This window comes from Lampris incognitus, chromosome 4 (genome assembly GCF_029633865.1).
Source record: "Lampris incognitus isolate fLamInc1 chromosome 4, fLamInc1.hap2, whole genome shotgun sequence".
Taxonomy (NCBI): domain Eukaryota; kingdom Metazoa; phylum Chordata; class Actinopteri; order Lampriformes; family Lampridae; genus Lampris; species Lampris incognitus.
The window spans coordinates 50772013-50788313 of NC_079214.1; the positions used below are offsets into that span (position 1 = coordinate 50772013).

At 43.3% G+C, this 16301-nt stretch overlaps 1 protein-coding gene across 1 annotated transcript in view; it reads left to right on the forward strand.

Annotated features, from left to right (window-relative positions):
- The window catches only part of LOC130111448 (Golgi apparatus protein 1-like), a 48310-nt gene that overhangs the window by 26316 nt on the left and 5693 nt on the right, over positions 1 to 16301 (forward strand). Inside the window, exons 12-20 of the mRNA XM_056278643.1 lie at positions 1284 to 1421; positions 3189 to 3275; positions 5191 to 5253; positions 6956 to 7069; positions 7317 to 7405; positions 12381 to 12498; positions 12622 to 12714; positions 14008 to 14145; positions 15896 to 16019. Coding sequence (XP_056134618.1) covers positions 1284 to 1421; positions 3189 to 3275; positions 5191 to 5253; positions 6956 to 7069; positions 7317 to 7405; positions 12381 to 12498; positions 12622 to 12714; positions 14008 to 14145; positions 15896 to 16019 — 964 coding nt within the window. The remainder of the gene's footprint in view (positions 1 to 1283; positions 1422 to 3188; positions 3276 to 5190; positions 5254 to 6955; positions 7070 to 7316; positions 7406 to 12380; positions 12499 to 12621; positions 12715 to 14007; positions 14146 to 15895; positions 16020 to 16301) is intronic.

The following is a 16301-nucleotide window of genomic DNA, read 5'->3' on the forward strand; positions in this document are numbered from 1 at the left end:
CACTTGCTGCGAACCAGATTGGTCCCTCAGCTTGCCCCATACAATTGTTTAGGTGTAAGGACTCAATATGAACACAGGACACACTGGTTCAACTAAATAGCACACCTTTAACCAGAGCGGTAGACTATTGAATCTGCTAGTGTAGCCTTCAGTTTGATTGGAAACCTGCATTACACACAGGGTTTGATCTCACTGGGTAGGAAATGTACCTCTAGAGTCTTGCCGGTCTCCTCACTAGTCTTTGAATAGAGCAGGTTATAAATGGTGCTGATGCTCTCCCTCTGCTATCTACAATCCCATCATATTAATGTCAGATTAGGAGCGTCGGTATGTTTATTTGGTTTTGGTTTTTTTTCTTACTTTCACCCAGATGAATTAGACTCATGTTGAGTGAGTTATTACAGAGAGCAATAAAATGTTTGCTTGAGGTTTAGGGCTTCATTCCAAAAACTCATCCATCTATCCTTTTTAGGAAAAATGTAATCTAATGTTCAATGCTAACGATTTAAAAACACAACTAATGTCTTTTTTTGAAATGGTAATATTGTCTAGCTCAAGATTATTGTTATGATCAGGAATCTGTTTCACTTGTTTTGGAACAAACGTGTGGGTAAAATCTCTGAAGAGTTGATGTCGTGATGGCAACTAGGAGAGTTTGACTGCACATCCTCTATGGGAGAGAAGGGAGTGGATACAATAGATCCAGTAATAAAGCCTTTTTTTTTTAATTTAACAGCTAACCCCAGAGGACAACGTAAGTGTTTGATGGTTCACCTAAATCTGTCAGTATAGATCTTGGCGGTGGGTTAAGATTATGATGATCATGGTGACAATAATATAATACTTGAGATTGCTGTAATTTATGAGCTGGGTTTGTCAGCCAATGACACACGGCAGTGATTTGCTTTGGGAGAGGTAATTGCTTGTTCCAACAGAGCCAGCATTTAACCTTCTTGCAGACCAGGCAGTGCCGGTCAGGGAATGTGTCTGCTTCTGGTTTATGACACAAATGCTAAAGGCTCCGATTGATGGTCTGCCACCACAGAACCAAAACAAAACAACAAATCGGTTTAAATCAAATCAAAAAAATATGAATAATTACTCAGCCCCATCTGGCCCTTTTTGCCACCGAAGGCTGATATTCTGTGGCCCCACAGATTGACTGTATATGATTATATGGTCTTAATTATGTCACCAGAAATTTCTGTTGAGCCATGAGTGTGATGGAAAATGTGCTTGTTTGCACGAATCTTTGTGTGTTGCATGCATATGTGCACGTGTAGCTGTCCCGGGACTGCAAGGTGGAGGTGCAGAGGATTCTCCACCAGAGGGCGCTGGACGTAAAGTTGGATCCTGAGCTCCAGAGACGTTGTATGACTGATCTGGGGAAGTGGTGCAGTGAGAAGACAGACACTGGACAGGTAAGGACCAGTTTATTACTACTCATAAAACTACTATTACTAGTTCTACTGTCACTAACACAGTTACTACGAATGCACTTATTAAAATGACATACAATAACGTTTACCACTACTGTTGCCCATACCAATACTGCTGCTACTACCAATGTTATCAGAATCAAATTTATTGGACATGTAGGTTTGCACACCCATGGGATTTGACTCTGGTTCCATGGCTCTCTGTTTTTTTTTGTTTTTTTTTAATGAGGAACGCTTCACAAATTTGTGTGTCATCCTTGCGCAGGGGCCCTTGGCTCTCTGTGTACTTAACATAGACTAACAACACGACAACACAACAATCTTCAGCTATATATACACAAAGATTGGCTGTATACAGGTGAAATAAGAGGTGATAAGGTGCAATGGTGCAGAGAATATATCAGAGATGCTGAAATAAATGTTAGCAGGTTACTTGCATATACATGCCTGAGGTAGATGGACATGACAGAGCATACCAGTATATGTACAATGTACAGTACAGTATATGCAAAATGGTTGGATTTATTTGACAGTGTTAAGCATTCATTTGAATGACAGCCCGCGGAAAGAAACAGTTTTTGTATCTGGTTGCTTTGGTGTACAGTGAACTCTATACTCTGTAGCGCCTCCCAGAGGGGAGGAGTTGGAACTGGTTGTGACCAGGGTGTGATGAGTCTGCAGTGATGTTGCCTGCGCTGTTACTGCTGCTACTTCCATTGCTATTACTTCTGTCATTGCAATTATTGCTACTGTACTGTTACTACCTCTTTATATATATTTTACAAATACTCCCATTACTGCATTATCACTACAACTGCTACAATCATTACTACTAGTACATTTACTTCTACTACCACTACTGCATCTATTACTAATGGTACTACTACTGTAATATCTACCACTACTAATTCAGTTACTTCTACCAATACAATGACCTTCCCTGCCCTTACTGCTACTACCAGTACCACGTCCATGACTCATACTCTTATACATCTTTTTGTGCCACTACTGCTCCTGTTTTACTACCACTATACTATGACTAATATAACTGTAATACTACTACTGCTACTATTAGTTTTATACCACTCTCAAGGACAACTGCATTGCTTAAGCTGGCCAAAGCAGCCTTCCAAGTTTTCTGCACCGTCGACTTGGAAAAACCTGCAATGGGAACTTCACCTAACAGACTTTGTTTCTTTAGGAGAATTTAATGGAGGAGAGAATTTAATACTGTTTTTCACTTTACCTGTTTTTGAACCTGCTTGTTTTCAATTTACATTGCACTATTGATTTCATATAAGTTTTGTCTGTTTTGTTTGTGTGTGTGTGTGTGTGTGTGTGTGTGGGGGGGGGGGGTAACTGTGAATTAGAAACTGGGTGTCGATGTAGAAGAGCATGCATGCTCAGTCAACCTAACCTGTATGAATGAAGGTTAAATGAATGGGGGGGGGGGGGGGTTACAACTGCTGTTTCTGTAGCTGTCTCTCTTCAGGGCTGCTGCAGCCACTGATGCTGGTACTTGGGTTCCTTGAAATGTGCTATACAAAACTAAGTTGTTGTTGATACAATATACTAAGGTTGTTTCAAATGATGTTTCTGTAACAACTGCAGCATTAATACTATGACTAGTCAAGCTAACAACATAAAGAGGATTCCTGAGTGAGACCCACACTTTTTAATCATGAGTGTGTGTGTGTGTGTGTGTGTGTGTGTGTGTGTGTGTGTGTGTGTGTGTGTGTGTGTGTGCAGGAGTTGGAGTGCCTTCAGGACCATCTGGAGGATTTAGTATCTGGCTGCCGGGATGTGGTGGGCAACTTGACAGAGTTGGAGTCGGAGGTACACGTCATTGTCTCTGCCATTTCATCAGTATTCATGAACCACACTTCTTCCAGTATTCATGAACCACACTTCTTCCAAGAACAGTATGCTTGGAAAAAGTGTGGATTAGTTTCCACTCTGGAATGGTTTTGAAATTGAACACCAAGTTGGTAATTTATGAAAAACATATTGTTGCTCTATATAAGTACACATACACATGATGTAGACTCAAAGTCCCTTCACTTATTTTAAAATTTTTGCACAATGTTTTGGCTGTAAAGGGATATGGCCTTATGAGTTATACAATCAAGCCATGATCAGTAAACATACTGATGACTGACCAAAATCCTCAGATGTATTCAAGACTGGGAATTTAGGAATCAGAAATGATTGGAAATGGCCTTAACATTCTTCTTACAAATCAAACCAGAACAAAACAAATTGGATTGCTGTGGCTGTAGTGCACTGATGAGCCAAACATCATGACCACTCACAGGTGAACCGAATAACGTTGAGCATCTCCAAACAAGGGCACATGTCAAGGTCTCTGGTAGATTAGATGGTAAGTGAACAATCAGTCCTCATATTCAGCATGTTGGATGCAGGAGAAATGGGCAGGAGTAAAGACCTGAGTGACTTTGACAAGGGTTAAATTGTTATGGCCAGACGACTCGGTCAGAGCATCTCCGAAACAGCAAGGCTTGTGGGGTACTCCCGGTTAGCAGTGGTGAGTACCTACCAACAGTGGTCTGAGGATGGTCAAACCACAAACACAAAGGCTTATCACGCAAGGGCAACGAATATTATCCTGTCTGGTCTGAACTGACAGAAGGTCCCCTATGGCACAAGTCACAGAACATTTTAATCATGTTTACAGGAAAAATGTGTCACAACACACAGTACATCACACCCTGCTGGGTATGGAGCTGTGTAGCTGTAGACTGGTCAGGGTGCCCATGATTACCCATGTCCACTGTCAAAAGTGCCTACAATGGACGCGCGAGTGTCGAAACTGGATCCTGGAGCAATGGAAGAAGGTTGTCTGGTCCGATGAGTCCCATTTTCTTTTAAACCACGTAGATGGCCATGTACATGTACATCGTTTACCTGGGGAAGCGATGGCACCAGGATGCACTGTGGGAAGATGATAAGCCAGGGGAGGGAGTGTGATGCTCTGGGCAATGTTCTGCTGGGACACCCTGGGTCCAGCCATTCATGTGGACATCAATTTGACACATGCCACCTCCCTAAACATTGTTGCAGACCAGGTACACCCCTTCATGACAATGGTATTCCCTGATGGCAGTGGCCTCTTTCAGCAGGATAACGTGCCCTGCCACACTGCACACATTATTCCAGAATGGTTTAAGGAACATGATGAAGTGTTCAAGGTGTTGCCCTCACCTCCAAATTCTCCAGATTTCAATCCGATTGAGCATCTGTGGGATGGGCTGGTGGACTGACAAGTGCGATCCAGAGCAGCTCCACCTCGCTACTTACAGGACTTGAAGGATCTGCTGCTAATGTTTTGGTGCCAGATACACCAGGACACCTTGAGGGGTGTTGTACAGCCCATGCCTCGGTGGGTAGGCGCTGTTTTGATGGCACACAGAGGACCAACAGCATATTAAGCAGGTGGTCTTAATGTTTTGGCTCATCAGTGTATGTTTGATATTATCCTCAGTCTATCCTGTTAATCGGTAGGTGAGGTCAGGCATTTGCAAAATTAGCCGCTATGGTTAGAAACAGCAAAGTGAGTCTCTTACTTTTTGTGGTGAGGTGATTTTATAAGTCCCTCGTGATTTGTTGCATTTTGTATTCCATAGCTCGATTTTTTTATTTATTTATTTATTTTTCACTTTTTGTCATTTGTGAAATAAATACAACAACAGCCTAAAGCTAACATCCCATTTCTGTGGCTGTTTGCTGACAGGACATCCAGATTGAGGCTCTGCTCATCAGGGCCTGTGAGCCAGTCATCCAGGCCCACTGTCATGTAAGTGTGCACATACACATCTACACTGCTCAAAAAAATAAAGGGAACACATAAGCAATGCAATGTAGCTCCAAGTCAATCACACTTTTGAGATATCAACCTGTCCAGTTAGGAAGCAACACTGATTTGTGAATCAATTTCACCTGTTGGTAAATTGTCTAATTTCCACCAGGTGGAAATTAGACAATTTGCAAGACAACCCCTATAAAAGGAATGGATTTGCAGGTGGTGGCCACAGACCATTTGCCTGTCCTCATCTTTTCTGGCCGATCTTTGGTTAGTTTTTCATTTTGCTCGTGCCCTCACCACTAGAGGTGGCATGAGGCGGTATCTGCAACCTACAGAAGTTGCTCAGGTAGTGCAGCTCATCCAGGATGGCACATCAATGCGTGCTGTGGCAAGAAGATTTGATGTGTCTCCCAGCACAGTGTCCAGAGCATGGAGGAGGTACCAGGAGACAGGCCAGTACACCAGGAGACGTGGAGGGGGCCGCAGGAGGACAACAAACCCGCAGCAGGACCGCTATCTGGTCCTTTGTGCAAGGAGGAACAGGAGGAGCACTGCCGGAGCCCTACAAAACGACCTTCAACAGGCCACTAATGTACAGGTTTCTGCTCAAACAGTGAGAAACAGAATGCATGAGGATGGTATGAGGGCCCGACGTCCACAATTGGGGCCTGTGCTCACAGCCCAACACCGTGTAGCCCGATTGACCTTTGCCAGAGAACATCTTGGTTGGCAGATTCGCCATTGGCGCCCTGTGCTCTTCACAGATGAGAGCAGGTTCACACTGAACACATGTGACAGACGTGAGAGAGTCTGGAGACGCTGTGGAGAACGTTCTGCTGCCTGCAACATCCTCCAGCATGACCGGTTTGGCGGTGGGTCAGTGATGGTCTGGGGAGGCATATCCTTGGAGGGCCGCACAGACCTCTACGTGCTAGCCAGAGGTACCATGACTGCCATTAGGTACCGGGATGAGATCCTCAGACCCATTGTCAGACCATATGCTGGTGCAGTGGGCCCTGGGTTCCTGCTCATGCATGACAATGCTCGTCCTCATGTGGCCAGAGTGTGTCAGCAGTTCCTGTATGTCGAGGGCATTGATGCTATGGACTGGCCTGCACGTTCCCCAGACCTGAATCCAATCGAGCACCTCTGGGACATCATGTCTCGTACCATCCGCCAACGCTATGTCGCACCACAGACTGTCCAGGAGTTTACCGATGCCCTGATCCAGGTCTGGGAGGAGATCCCTCAGGAGACCATCCGTCGTCTCATCAGGAGCATGCCCAGACGTTGTAGGGAGTGCATACAGGCACGTGGAGGCCACACACACTACTGAGCCTCATTTTGAATCGTCTTGAAGAATTTCCACAGAAGTTGGATCAGCCTATGTTCTCATTTTCCACTTTGATTTTGAGTATGATTCTGAATCCAGACCTTAATGGGCTAATGATTTTGATTTCCATTGATCATTCTTAGGTTATTTTGCTCTAAACACATTCCTCTGTCTAATAAATAAAGATTTTCAGCTGAAATATTTCATTCATCGAGGTCTATATTGTGTTTTTAGGTGTTCCCTTTATTTTTTTGAGCAGTGTATTTCTCCCCCTCGACAGCACTAACAGGTTGTCTAATATCCAATTATATCTTGATGTGTTTGTGTGTGTCTCTCTCTGTCTGCCTGCCTTGTGTACAGGATGTAGCCGATAACCAGATTGATACTGGTGACCTCATGGAGTGTCTGATTCAGAATAAACACCAGAAGGAGATGAATGACAAGTGCTCTGTGGGCGTCACCCACTTCCAGCTGGTCAGTGATCATGGCCATGTCGATCTCCCATGCTTGCTCTCACCCTCATGCCGTCTCTGTCTCTCCATCTCTCCACCCCTCTCACTGTCTTCCCTTTCTCTCTTTGTTTTACTCTGTTGTGCTTACATGCGGTATTTTTTTTTTATTGTTTGCTTCCCCACATATCTTATTTCCTTTCCTTTTTGTCCTCTCCTTTCTCTTCTCCACTGCTCCTGCCTCTCCTCCACTCACCCCTCCTCCATTACAGATTCAGATGAAAGACTTCCGGTTTTCCTACAAGTTCAAGATGGCCTGCAAGGAGGATGTTCTCAAGTTGTGTCCCAACATCAAGAAGAAGTGAGTTGAGGAACCATTAAAATTTCTCTACATCTTAAAATAGCTTTTCTTAGCGGAGTCCAGGGCTTGAAATTAACTTTTTTCCTCAGTGTCCCGCAACTGTCCCGAATTCTACTTTGTATTGTCCCGGATATAACCAACAGTGTCCCAAATTTTAATTATTGTCGTCGCCCCCCCAGTTATGCAGGATTCATATAATTTGATCCTTTTTTTGTCACTTAATCATCACACCATGGACTCTGGTCCACCATATAAGTTTAAAATACTATTCTTTTATTAAACATATGAATATTAGTTTCGGGATTCGACAGTCGTTTCGGGAGTCGGCAGTATTGGGGCTTGCATCAGGGGGCTGTTTATTCAATCACCTCAGCATTTCTTTCTTCTTCTTCTTTTAACTGCCGTTGATGATGGTCTATCGCTCTGGCTCTATGAATGTTGCGTTGGCGCGAGTCAAGCAGCAGCCACTGGCAGAGTGGATGACGTAGAATGCATTCTATGATTTGCACGAACAGGCGATTGACTGCCCTATCGTGAGGTGCCGCAAGATCGTAAGCCTTCTGTAGTTTCGCCGTTCACACGTTTTTATTAAATTATTCAAACTACAAAGTAACGTCTAGATACTCATAATTAATGACTTTGCAAATAACACCTATTTCGACGTTTACTTGGACATTTTTTTTCACTGTCCCAGAATTGTCCCAGACAAAATATATTTGTGTCCCAGTAGGATTTTTTTATGGTCCCCGGCACATCGTTAATTTCAAGCCCTGGTGGAGTCAATAATCATTTGAGATGAATTCATGGGCTGATCATAATTTGACTAAATCACTAGAGTGTATTAGATTCTTAGAATAGACTTTTAGTCAAGATGTTCAGCCTTCACCCTCATATGGTTAGTTAGTGCAGCGGTAGAATAAGGTTAAATTTCTTAGATCGTCAATATGACATGCGTCCAATACTGAGGAGGTTAATCGCAGACATATAGTGCCAAGGAAATACCCCGCTGACACCAAGATGATGTATGAAAGAAGTGCTAGAGGGAGAAATAAAAGCAAAGGCAGGATTTTTTTTTTCTTTCTTCAAACAGGAAAAAGGGACTCCTTGACACAGTAGCATCAGCAGGGCTGATACCTGCATTTTACTACCAGCATATGCAGGCAAATTCTGTGTGGAAAGTTTAGTTTCGAGCCATATCTTACAAGCTGTTTTTGGATGAGGAGAGTTAGCATTCACCCATCTATGTATTGGCTCCCTTCGTTTGACTTCTCATCAAGGACACCTTGATTCAAAGGTGCCCAGGGTTCAGAAATGTCAAGAATGGTAAAACAGCTGGCTGTATAATTCAGCTGCTGTAGTTTGATCAAATTTACCCAGGACATAGATGTACTGGCTTCTTTGCTTTTCACTGACCATATATCTATATCAGTGGTTGCCTACTTCAATGAAATATTTATTTCTCTGGTGGGTTCTAACAAGACGAGGTCAAAACCTAGTATATGGCTGGGCCGTGTATGGGCAATGTTCAAAACTGTGGCCAATTTGTAACAGGGATAGTCAGTGGTAGTATCTATAATGTGAATTTCTGGATATTGCCGTGGGGCAATTCTTTCTCTGCATTTAAACCATCCTAGCTGTGTAGCTAGAAGCAGTGGGCAGCCGCTAGTGCAGCGCATGGGGACCAACTCCAGTTCCTCTTTCCATTGCCTTGATCAGGGGCACAGACAGGAGTATTAACCCTAACATGCATGTCTGTAGTGGTCCCAGTAATATTTTTTGTTAAAGTTTACTGAAGTAGCATATCACAGGACATGGTTAAGCTATGTGCAAGTAAAAGAAAAAAAGACTATAAATGCAGTTGCAAGAACAATACTTTCACTGATATCTTAGAATGTTTGATTTGAAAGAGTAGTTCATTTAATTGTAATTATATCTATTGTAATTATCTGTTAACTATCCCTCCTCTTTCATCTGTGGATGTCTCTCATTCTAAGACTCTGTATTGACAGGCCGGAAGTCTTGTTCTTCTAAGACTCACTCTGTATTGACAGGCGAGCTCACAAAGAATGGATTGCAGCCGCTGATGGCACCATGCATTGCACATCACTTGTAACCGCTATCTGCCCCGTCTCAAGGTCCGATTCACAAAAAATATTGCGCAAATGATATTACAGCGCAAACATGCCCATAAAGTTTTGCAGCTGAGTGCAGTTTTCCTTTGGTTTGTGTCTGATTGCGATTATTTATGTGACAAAGTACAGTACCAGCCACTCAGAATTGCTGCCCCCAGCCGGATCCCAGCCAGTTTCAACCATTGAAACTGATTGACCCAGCGGGGATCTGCCATGGATCTGTATGGGCCCTGTCATGGACCAGCTGGCAATTCTAGGTGCTGTATCTATGTAAATGGCGGCTTTGCACCAAGAACACAGTAGGCAGGCTCAACGTCATCTTTGATGTCATCAAGTATAGCAAGAATTGTTTGACCTGGCAACCTGTATCTGCGAATGATTTCAGTCTCAGTTAAATCAAAAAGTGATATTCTCCTGCGAAATATCTGCTGACAAGCACGCCTGGCAAGACAATGCCTTTGCCTGGCTGCAGTCACTGCTGCTATGATCACTGGAAAGACTGGGCATCAGTTAGCACCAACTCTCTGAAGACCTTAATTTTCACTCTCGCTGCATGTGGCTATTAGTGTTGGTGTTTTGCAATGAGGTGCCTTTGCATAGAAAGGAGCCAGTTTTGCGCCAAATGTATGCATATTGCCTAATTTAAATATGTGCAAATATCACTGGAGTACCGAGACACTGTTTGCTTGACAGCATAGTTAGCGGTGCATTTCACCTTTTGCGGGTGCTTTGAGAATTACATGGCTTCTTTTTGTCATATTTGTGCAGGTTTAGTGGCCACAAAAGCAGCACAATCCTTTTGTGAATTTGCCAGTGAGTGTTTTGTCAGAGTGATTCTTATCTGGGGTGCTTTAACTCTGCGCTCTACCTCATGACTCTCGGCGCTCAGCCGACCAGTCGCATAACTTCAGTGACGTTGTTGGTCACCTGATCCAACCGCCCAATCGTGTTAAACTGATCCACTCAGCCAGTCAGTCAGTCAGTCACTCAGGCAGTCAGTGAAATTCATGTTTGTAGGGCACTGGTCCAGTCCAGCCAAAAATGTCCTCTAGTTGCACATATTTGAATGCACTTTATGTCTGTACTTGTCTGTTCTATGCACTTTGCACTATAATGTATATATTTTTATGTGGCAGCCTTTATGTCCCAGACACATTTCCCTCAGGATAAATTAAGTAATCTTGAATCTTGAGTTAAGAGTAGACATCTCAAGGTGGCTTTAGTCTGCATTGGACTGGGGAAAATGCATGTGTCTTCAACAACTCACTGCAGTGGGTTTCTGTGTTTAGATAATGTAATGAGTGACTAACTGAGATGCATTATCGCTGACGGTCCTGTTAATCTGTGACCACCCCGTTTGGACTGACTGCACCTACTTCTCCTGCAGTCTGTCCCATGCCTCATATAGCTAAACACAACCTACTACTATTATGTCTAGGGTTTTTTTTTTCATTTTATTACCTCATGATTTTATTTTTTTTGTTCCTTACAAAATACTTGGTGACGTTCCTGTGTTAAGTGGGGCTATTGACCATAAATCTTTTAGGCCATTCTATTCCCTTGACCTCTACTGGTATGTAACTGACTGACATTTCATATCCTGATGTTAGATATTTACCTGACTTCCTTTGCCCCTCGAGTGATCATAAGTGAGGGAAAAGTGCAAGGTAAAGAAATGTTAGAAGTAAAAGTAGAAATCATATTTATTACTTCTTTTTATTGTAACAATGATGTGCTTCTGGGCACCACGGTCTCCTGCTGTCATCAGCTTCTGTTTTCATCCCAGAGGAGTCTGACTCAACAAGCCTCCTTGGCTAAATTCTTTTGACCTTTACTTTATGGGACAAATTCCTGCACTGCCCTACATTTGTACTGTTCCACACCTTTACTGCCCGGTCTTCTCCAAATTGCCACTGACTGTTTGGGGGTAATTTGTGGTTCAGTGCCTTGCCCCAGGGAACCTCAGTTGTAGTTTGTAGTTTGGATATTCTGGTCACCTCTCAGATATCAAGAAGGCCATCATCCCCAATGATGTTTCCTTTCACCGGTTATTACTAGTTCTTTCTTGCATTATCCAGCAAAATTGTAATTTGAATCACCTACTACTGTTACTTGTGTCACTGTTAGTAATCTATTTATTGCACATGTACACTGTTTGCATTTGACATAATATATGATGACTGTTCAGTGCTCTATGATGCATGTGGGTTCACACAGAAATATATCTGCTAATTGCTGACTGAAAAAACATTGCCTAAAAGCATCTGCTAAATGAGAAAATGTAAGGGCATCCGGGTAGCGTGGCGGTCTGTTGTGTTTCCTACGAACACGGGGAATCCCCGTGTTACCTCCGGCTTGGTCAGGCTTCCCTACAGACACAATTGGCCGTGTCTGCAGTTGGGAAGCCAGATGTGGGTATGTGTCCTGGTCGCTGCACTAGCACCTCCTCTGGTCAATCGGGGCGCCTGTTCATGGGGGGAGGGGAACTGGGGGGAGTAGTGTGATCCTCTCACACATTATGTCCCCCGGTGAAACTCCTCACTGTCAGGTGAAAAAAAGCCGCTGGTGATTCTACATATCGGAGGAGGCATGTTGTAATCTGCAGCCCACCCCCCAGATTGGCAGAGGGGGTGGAGCAGTGACCGGGGCGGCTCGGAAGAGTGGGGTAATTGGCCGACTACAATTGGGAGAAAAAGGGGAGAAAAAAACCACAAAAAAAAAAAAAAAGTCATGTAGTTCTATCCAAAATGGACTCTGTCTCCATCCCCCATCTCTCTTTGCTTGGCTCACCCCCTTGCTCTTTGCCTGCCACTATGCCCTCATTACCCCCCCCCCCATTTCAGGGTGGACGTAGTCATCTGTCTCAGCACCACAGTGAGGAATGACACTCTGCAGGATGTGAGGGAGCAACGCGTCTCTCTTAAATGTCGTAAACAGCTCAGGGTGGAGGAGCTAGAGATGGTAAGCCAACTTAGATGCTAACCAGTATGTTTACTAGACACTAATTGGTACTCATACCATATACTAGTTGGGATGGAGATGTATTCTAAGTGTGAAATAAAATAGTTTAACCTCTGCTTTCAGTCGGAGGATATTCGTTTGGAGCCAGAGCTTTATGACTCCTGTAAGACTGACATCAATCGGCTCTGTTCAAACGTGGCCTTTGGCAATGCACAGGTAAGACCTGGAGAGAATAACGCAATCACTTCAGTCATCAAGTTCAGCAGATGTATAGTACACAAGTTTGTCTTGCAGACATCAAATGTGCAGGAACCTATTAACAGATTAACCTTATCATTTTGCTGAATACTGCAATTACAATTATCATTCTTGCCGTTTTAAAGTGACTATTCTGTTTTTGTTTTGGTTTTCATTTAACTTACCGGCACCTAATGCCATACTGGTAATTGCAGTGATGTAAGGGCTACCCATATCCTTTAGATCCATTCAAAATGAAACAGTTTTCTAGTACTGTTGTGTCAGCATCTACACCGAATCCTTTTTTTTCCAAAGAAAGTGTCCTGACAGAAACCGTTAAAATGAACAACTACAAAAGCATTCACGATTTGGACATTCGTAGAACCACTGTTGTCTTGCATACACCAGCAATAGAAAATATCATTAAGGTAATTTGTGTGAATGTGAATCTTAAGGATTGGAACTTTAAGGAACAAAATTATCTTACCTCCGGCTTGGTCAGGCATCCCTACAGACACAATTGGCCATGTCTGTGGATGGGAAGCCGGATGTGGGTATTTGTCCTGGTCGCTGCACTAGTGCCTCCTCTGGTCGGTCAGGGGGCCTGTTCAGGGGGGAGGGGGAACTGGGGGGAATGGCGTGATCCTCCCACGCGCCATGTCCCCCTGGCAAAACGCCTCACTGTCGGGTGAGAAGAAGTGGCTGGATGAAGCATATGGTAGTCTGCAGCCCTCCCTGCATCGGCAGAGGGGGTGGAGCAGTGACCGGGACAGCTCGGGACAGTGGGGTAATTGGCCAAGTACAACTGGGGAGAAAAAGAGAGAAGAAAAAAAAAAGGAACAAAATTATTTTATGTCAACATTAAAAACTTTGGTCAACATCTTGATAGTTTTTAACTACGGTGGTTGTTCTTAATGAAATGCTTCAGAGATGTACACAATTTGGAAAAAAAGTGTAACATAATATAACACTATAGCTACTAAATTGGTTGATTTCTGTAGGGAAATCTCTTTTTGACCTTGCCCTGTTTGGGGATGGGATGGCAGACCTTCGGTTCAGGTCTAGCACAGCGCCCCCAGAACAGGAAGATACTGGTATCGTCTCACCAAGGAATGTAAATGCTAGTAGATCTATGCCTGGATAAGCAACTGGGTGTTATAGTGGATGGAGAAGACCGTGCAGTAACCCGAAGGCCAAAGATTTGAACCCCACCAACCAGTGTGTTCATTTGTGTTGCTTATGTCTCCCCGGTCTCCAACCTGCCATCCTCAGATGATTGAGTGTTTGAAGGAGAACAAGAAACAGCTGAGTCAGCGGTGCCACCAGCGCATCTTTAAGCTGCAGGAGGTGGAGATGAGTGATCCTGAGCTGGACTACCAGCTAATGAGAGTCTGCAAGCAGATGATTAAGGTCAGGAGGTGGAGGAATGGGAGGGCATTAAGGGACAGACTGTAGGAGCAGGATAACAGTGCATGATTTTAAATCACATGGTCCCAGAACACCATGTATACATTGCAATAGGAGGAGAAACTCCTTTGTTCCTTGTGGAATAACTCTGCTTAATCTTCACATGTAATTTAGCACTTAGATTGGTTTGTTGTATTGTTGTGTTCTATATGTTGTATGTATTGTATGTACAGGAAACATTTTTGTACTAGTGTTGTTTTATCTTGTGCACCTGACTGCAAGTCAAGTTCCCCATCTGGGATAATGAAGTAACTGAACTGAACTGAGGTCCCAGAACACCATGTGCTTGGTGGTCCAGTGGGTCAGCTGTGAAGGGAGAGGTCCTGGAATGTATCATTGCATTGATGGAGCAAACACAATAGACACCATAACATAGGCATATCGTTAACATTATCAGTCAGCTATGTTACACCAAGTTTTATTGTGAACCTATGGGTAGTGCTCACCGATATGGAAAATATTATCATGATAATCATAGGGAATTTAAAACAACATCAATATATATCAATGTATCTACTCACATATGGAAAAATACCATATTTAAGAATCCACCTAAGGTTCTGAAACTGTTTGGTATCATTAAGTACAATATTAAACCAAATTTAGTTTTCAAATCATACTTCCTCAAATATGTCTGACCTAATTTTTTGAGAAATTATAGGTAATAGATTCTCATTATCATTGATTTTAACAAAATTCTGTATCACAATATGGCAGTATCTGAATTATATCCAAATACAGTTAATTTAATTATTTAACCGAGAAGGTTCTATTATTAATATTGAATTTATTGCCCTGCCTATAGGCTGCTGTAGCCTTCAAATACAGTGAACTCATTACAACCATGCAAAACAAATGCCAAGATGCTTTGCATGCCTCATATGAAAAATCACAATGGAACTGCAATCACCTATAAACCAGAGTGGACTACCAAACCATTTAGGCGGAAATTCATACATATTCGGGCGCAAAAAAAAAAAAAGTGGTCAGCTATTACAGTTGCCTTTTGGCCATCGTAACACATGCATACAATTTCAGATGCCACACATTCACTTTATGGCGAATCTTTTTTCTGGCACAATCCAGCGCAGTTTAAGCAGCATGAGAGGTTCCATAAATTATGGAAATTGGGCGGCACGGTGGTCCAGTGGTTAGCGCTGTTGCCTCACAGGAAGAGAAAGTCCTGGGTTCAAACCCCAGGGCTGTCCAACCTTGGGGGTCATCCCAGGTCGTCCTCTGTGTGGAGTTTGCATGTTCTCCCCGTGTCTGCGTGGGTTTTCTCCGGGTGCTCCGGTTTCCCCCACCATCAAAAAGACATGCATGTTAGGGTTAATATTCCTGTCTGCCCCTGACCGAGGCCATGGCAAGACAAGCTGGAGTTGGTCCCCGGGCACTGAACGGCGGTTGCACACTGCTACTAGCTACAAAGCTAGGATGGGTTAAATGCCGAGCGTGAATTTCCCTACAGGGATCATTAAAGTATTTCAAAATAAAAAAAATAAAAATAAATTATAAATGTATGGATAAATACTGTGTGTGTTTGTGTTCCCTGTGATGCCTACCTAATGTTATTTTTCAGTCAGTGATGACTCCTCAAATCTTTTTTTTTTCTGTGTGCGTGTGTGTGTGCGTGCCCGTCTCTCTCTACAACACCCACCCCCTGGTTTCATTTGCTGTACCTCCGCGGGTCCAGCGGTTCTGTACGGATGCAGATGCAAGGAACGTCCTCCAGTGTCTGAAACAGAACAAGAACAGTGAGCTGATGGACCCAAAGTGTAAACAGATGATCACCAAGAGACAGATCACCCAGAACACAGGTACATATAAACAGAGATCACAGGTACACTAGGAGGACCACACACACACACACACACACACACACACACACACAATATAACCACGTAGGCTTTTATCAAGTACATCTATCTAGTACTGGGAGCGATCCCATTTTCCCTCCAGAAAAGCCTAAATTCCTTGTACCATAGATTCAATAAGGTCCTGAATATATTAAAAAGCGACTTTAGTCCACACTCATATGATAGAATTAAGCAGTTCCATGTTATAGGTACACATTCATGACCACCATTAGCCTGTGCCGC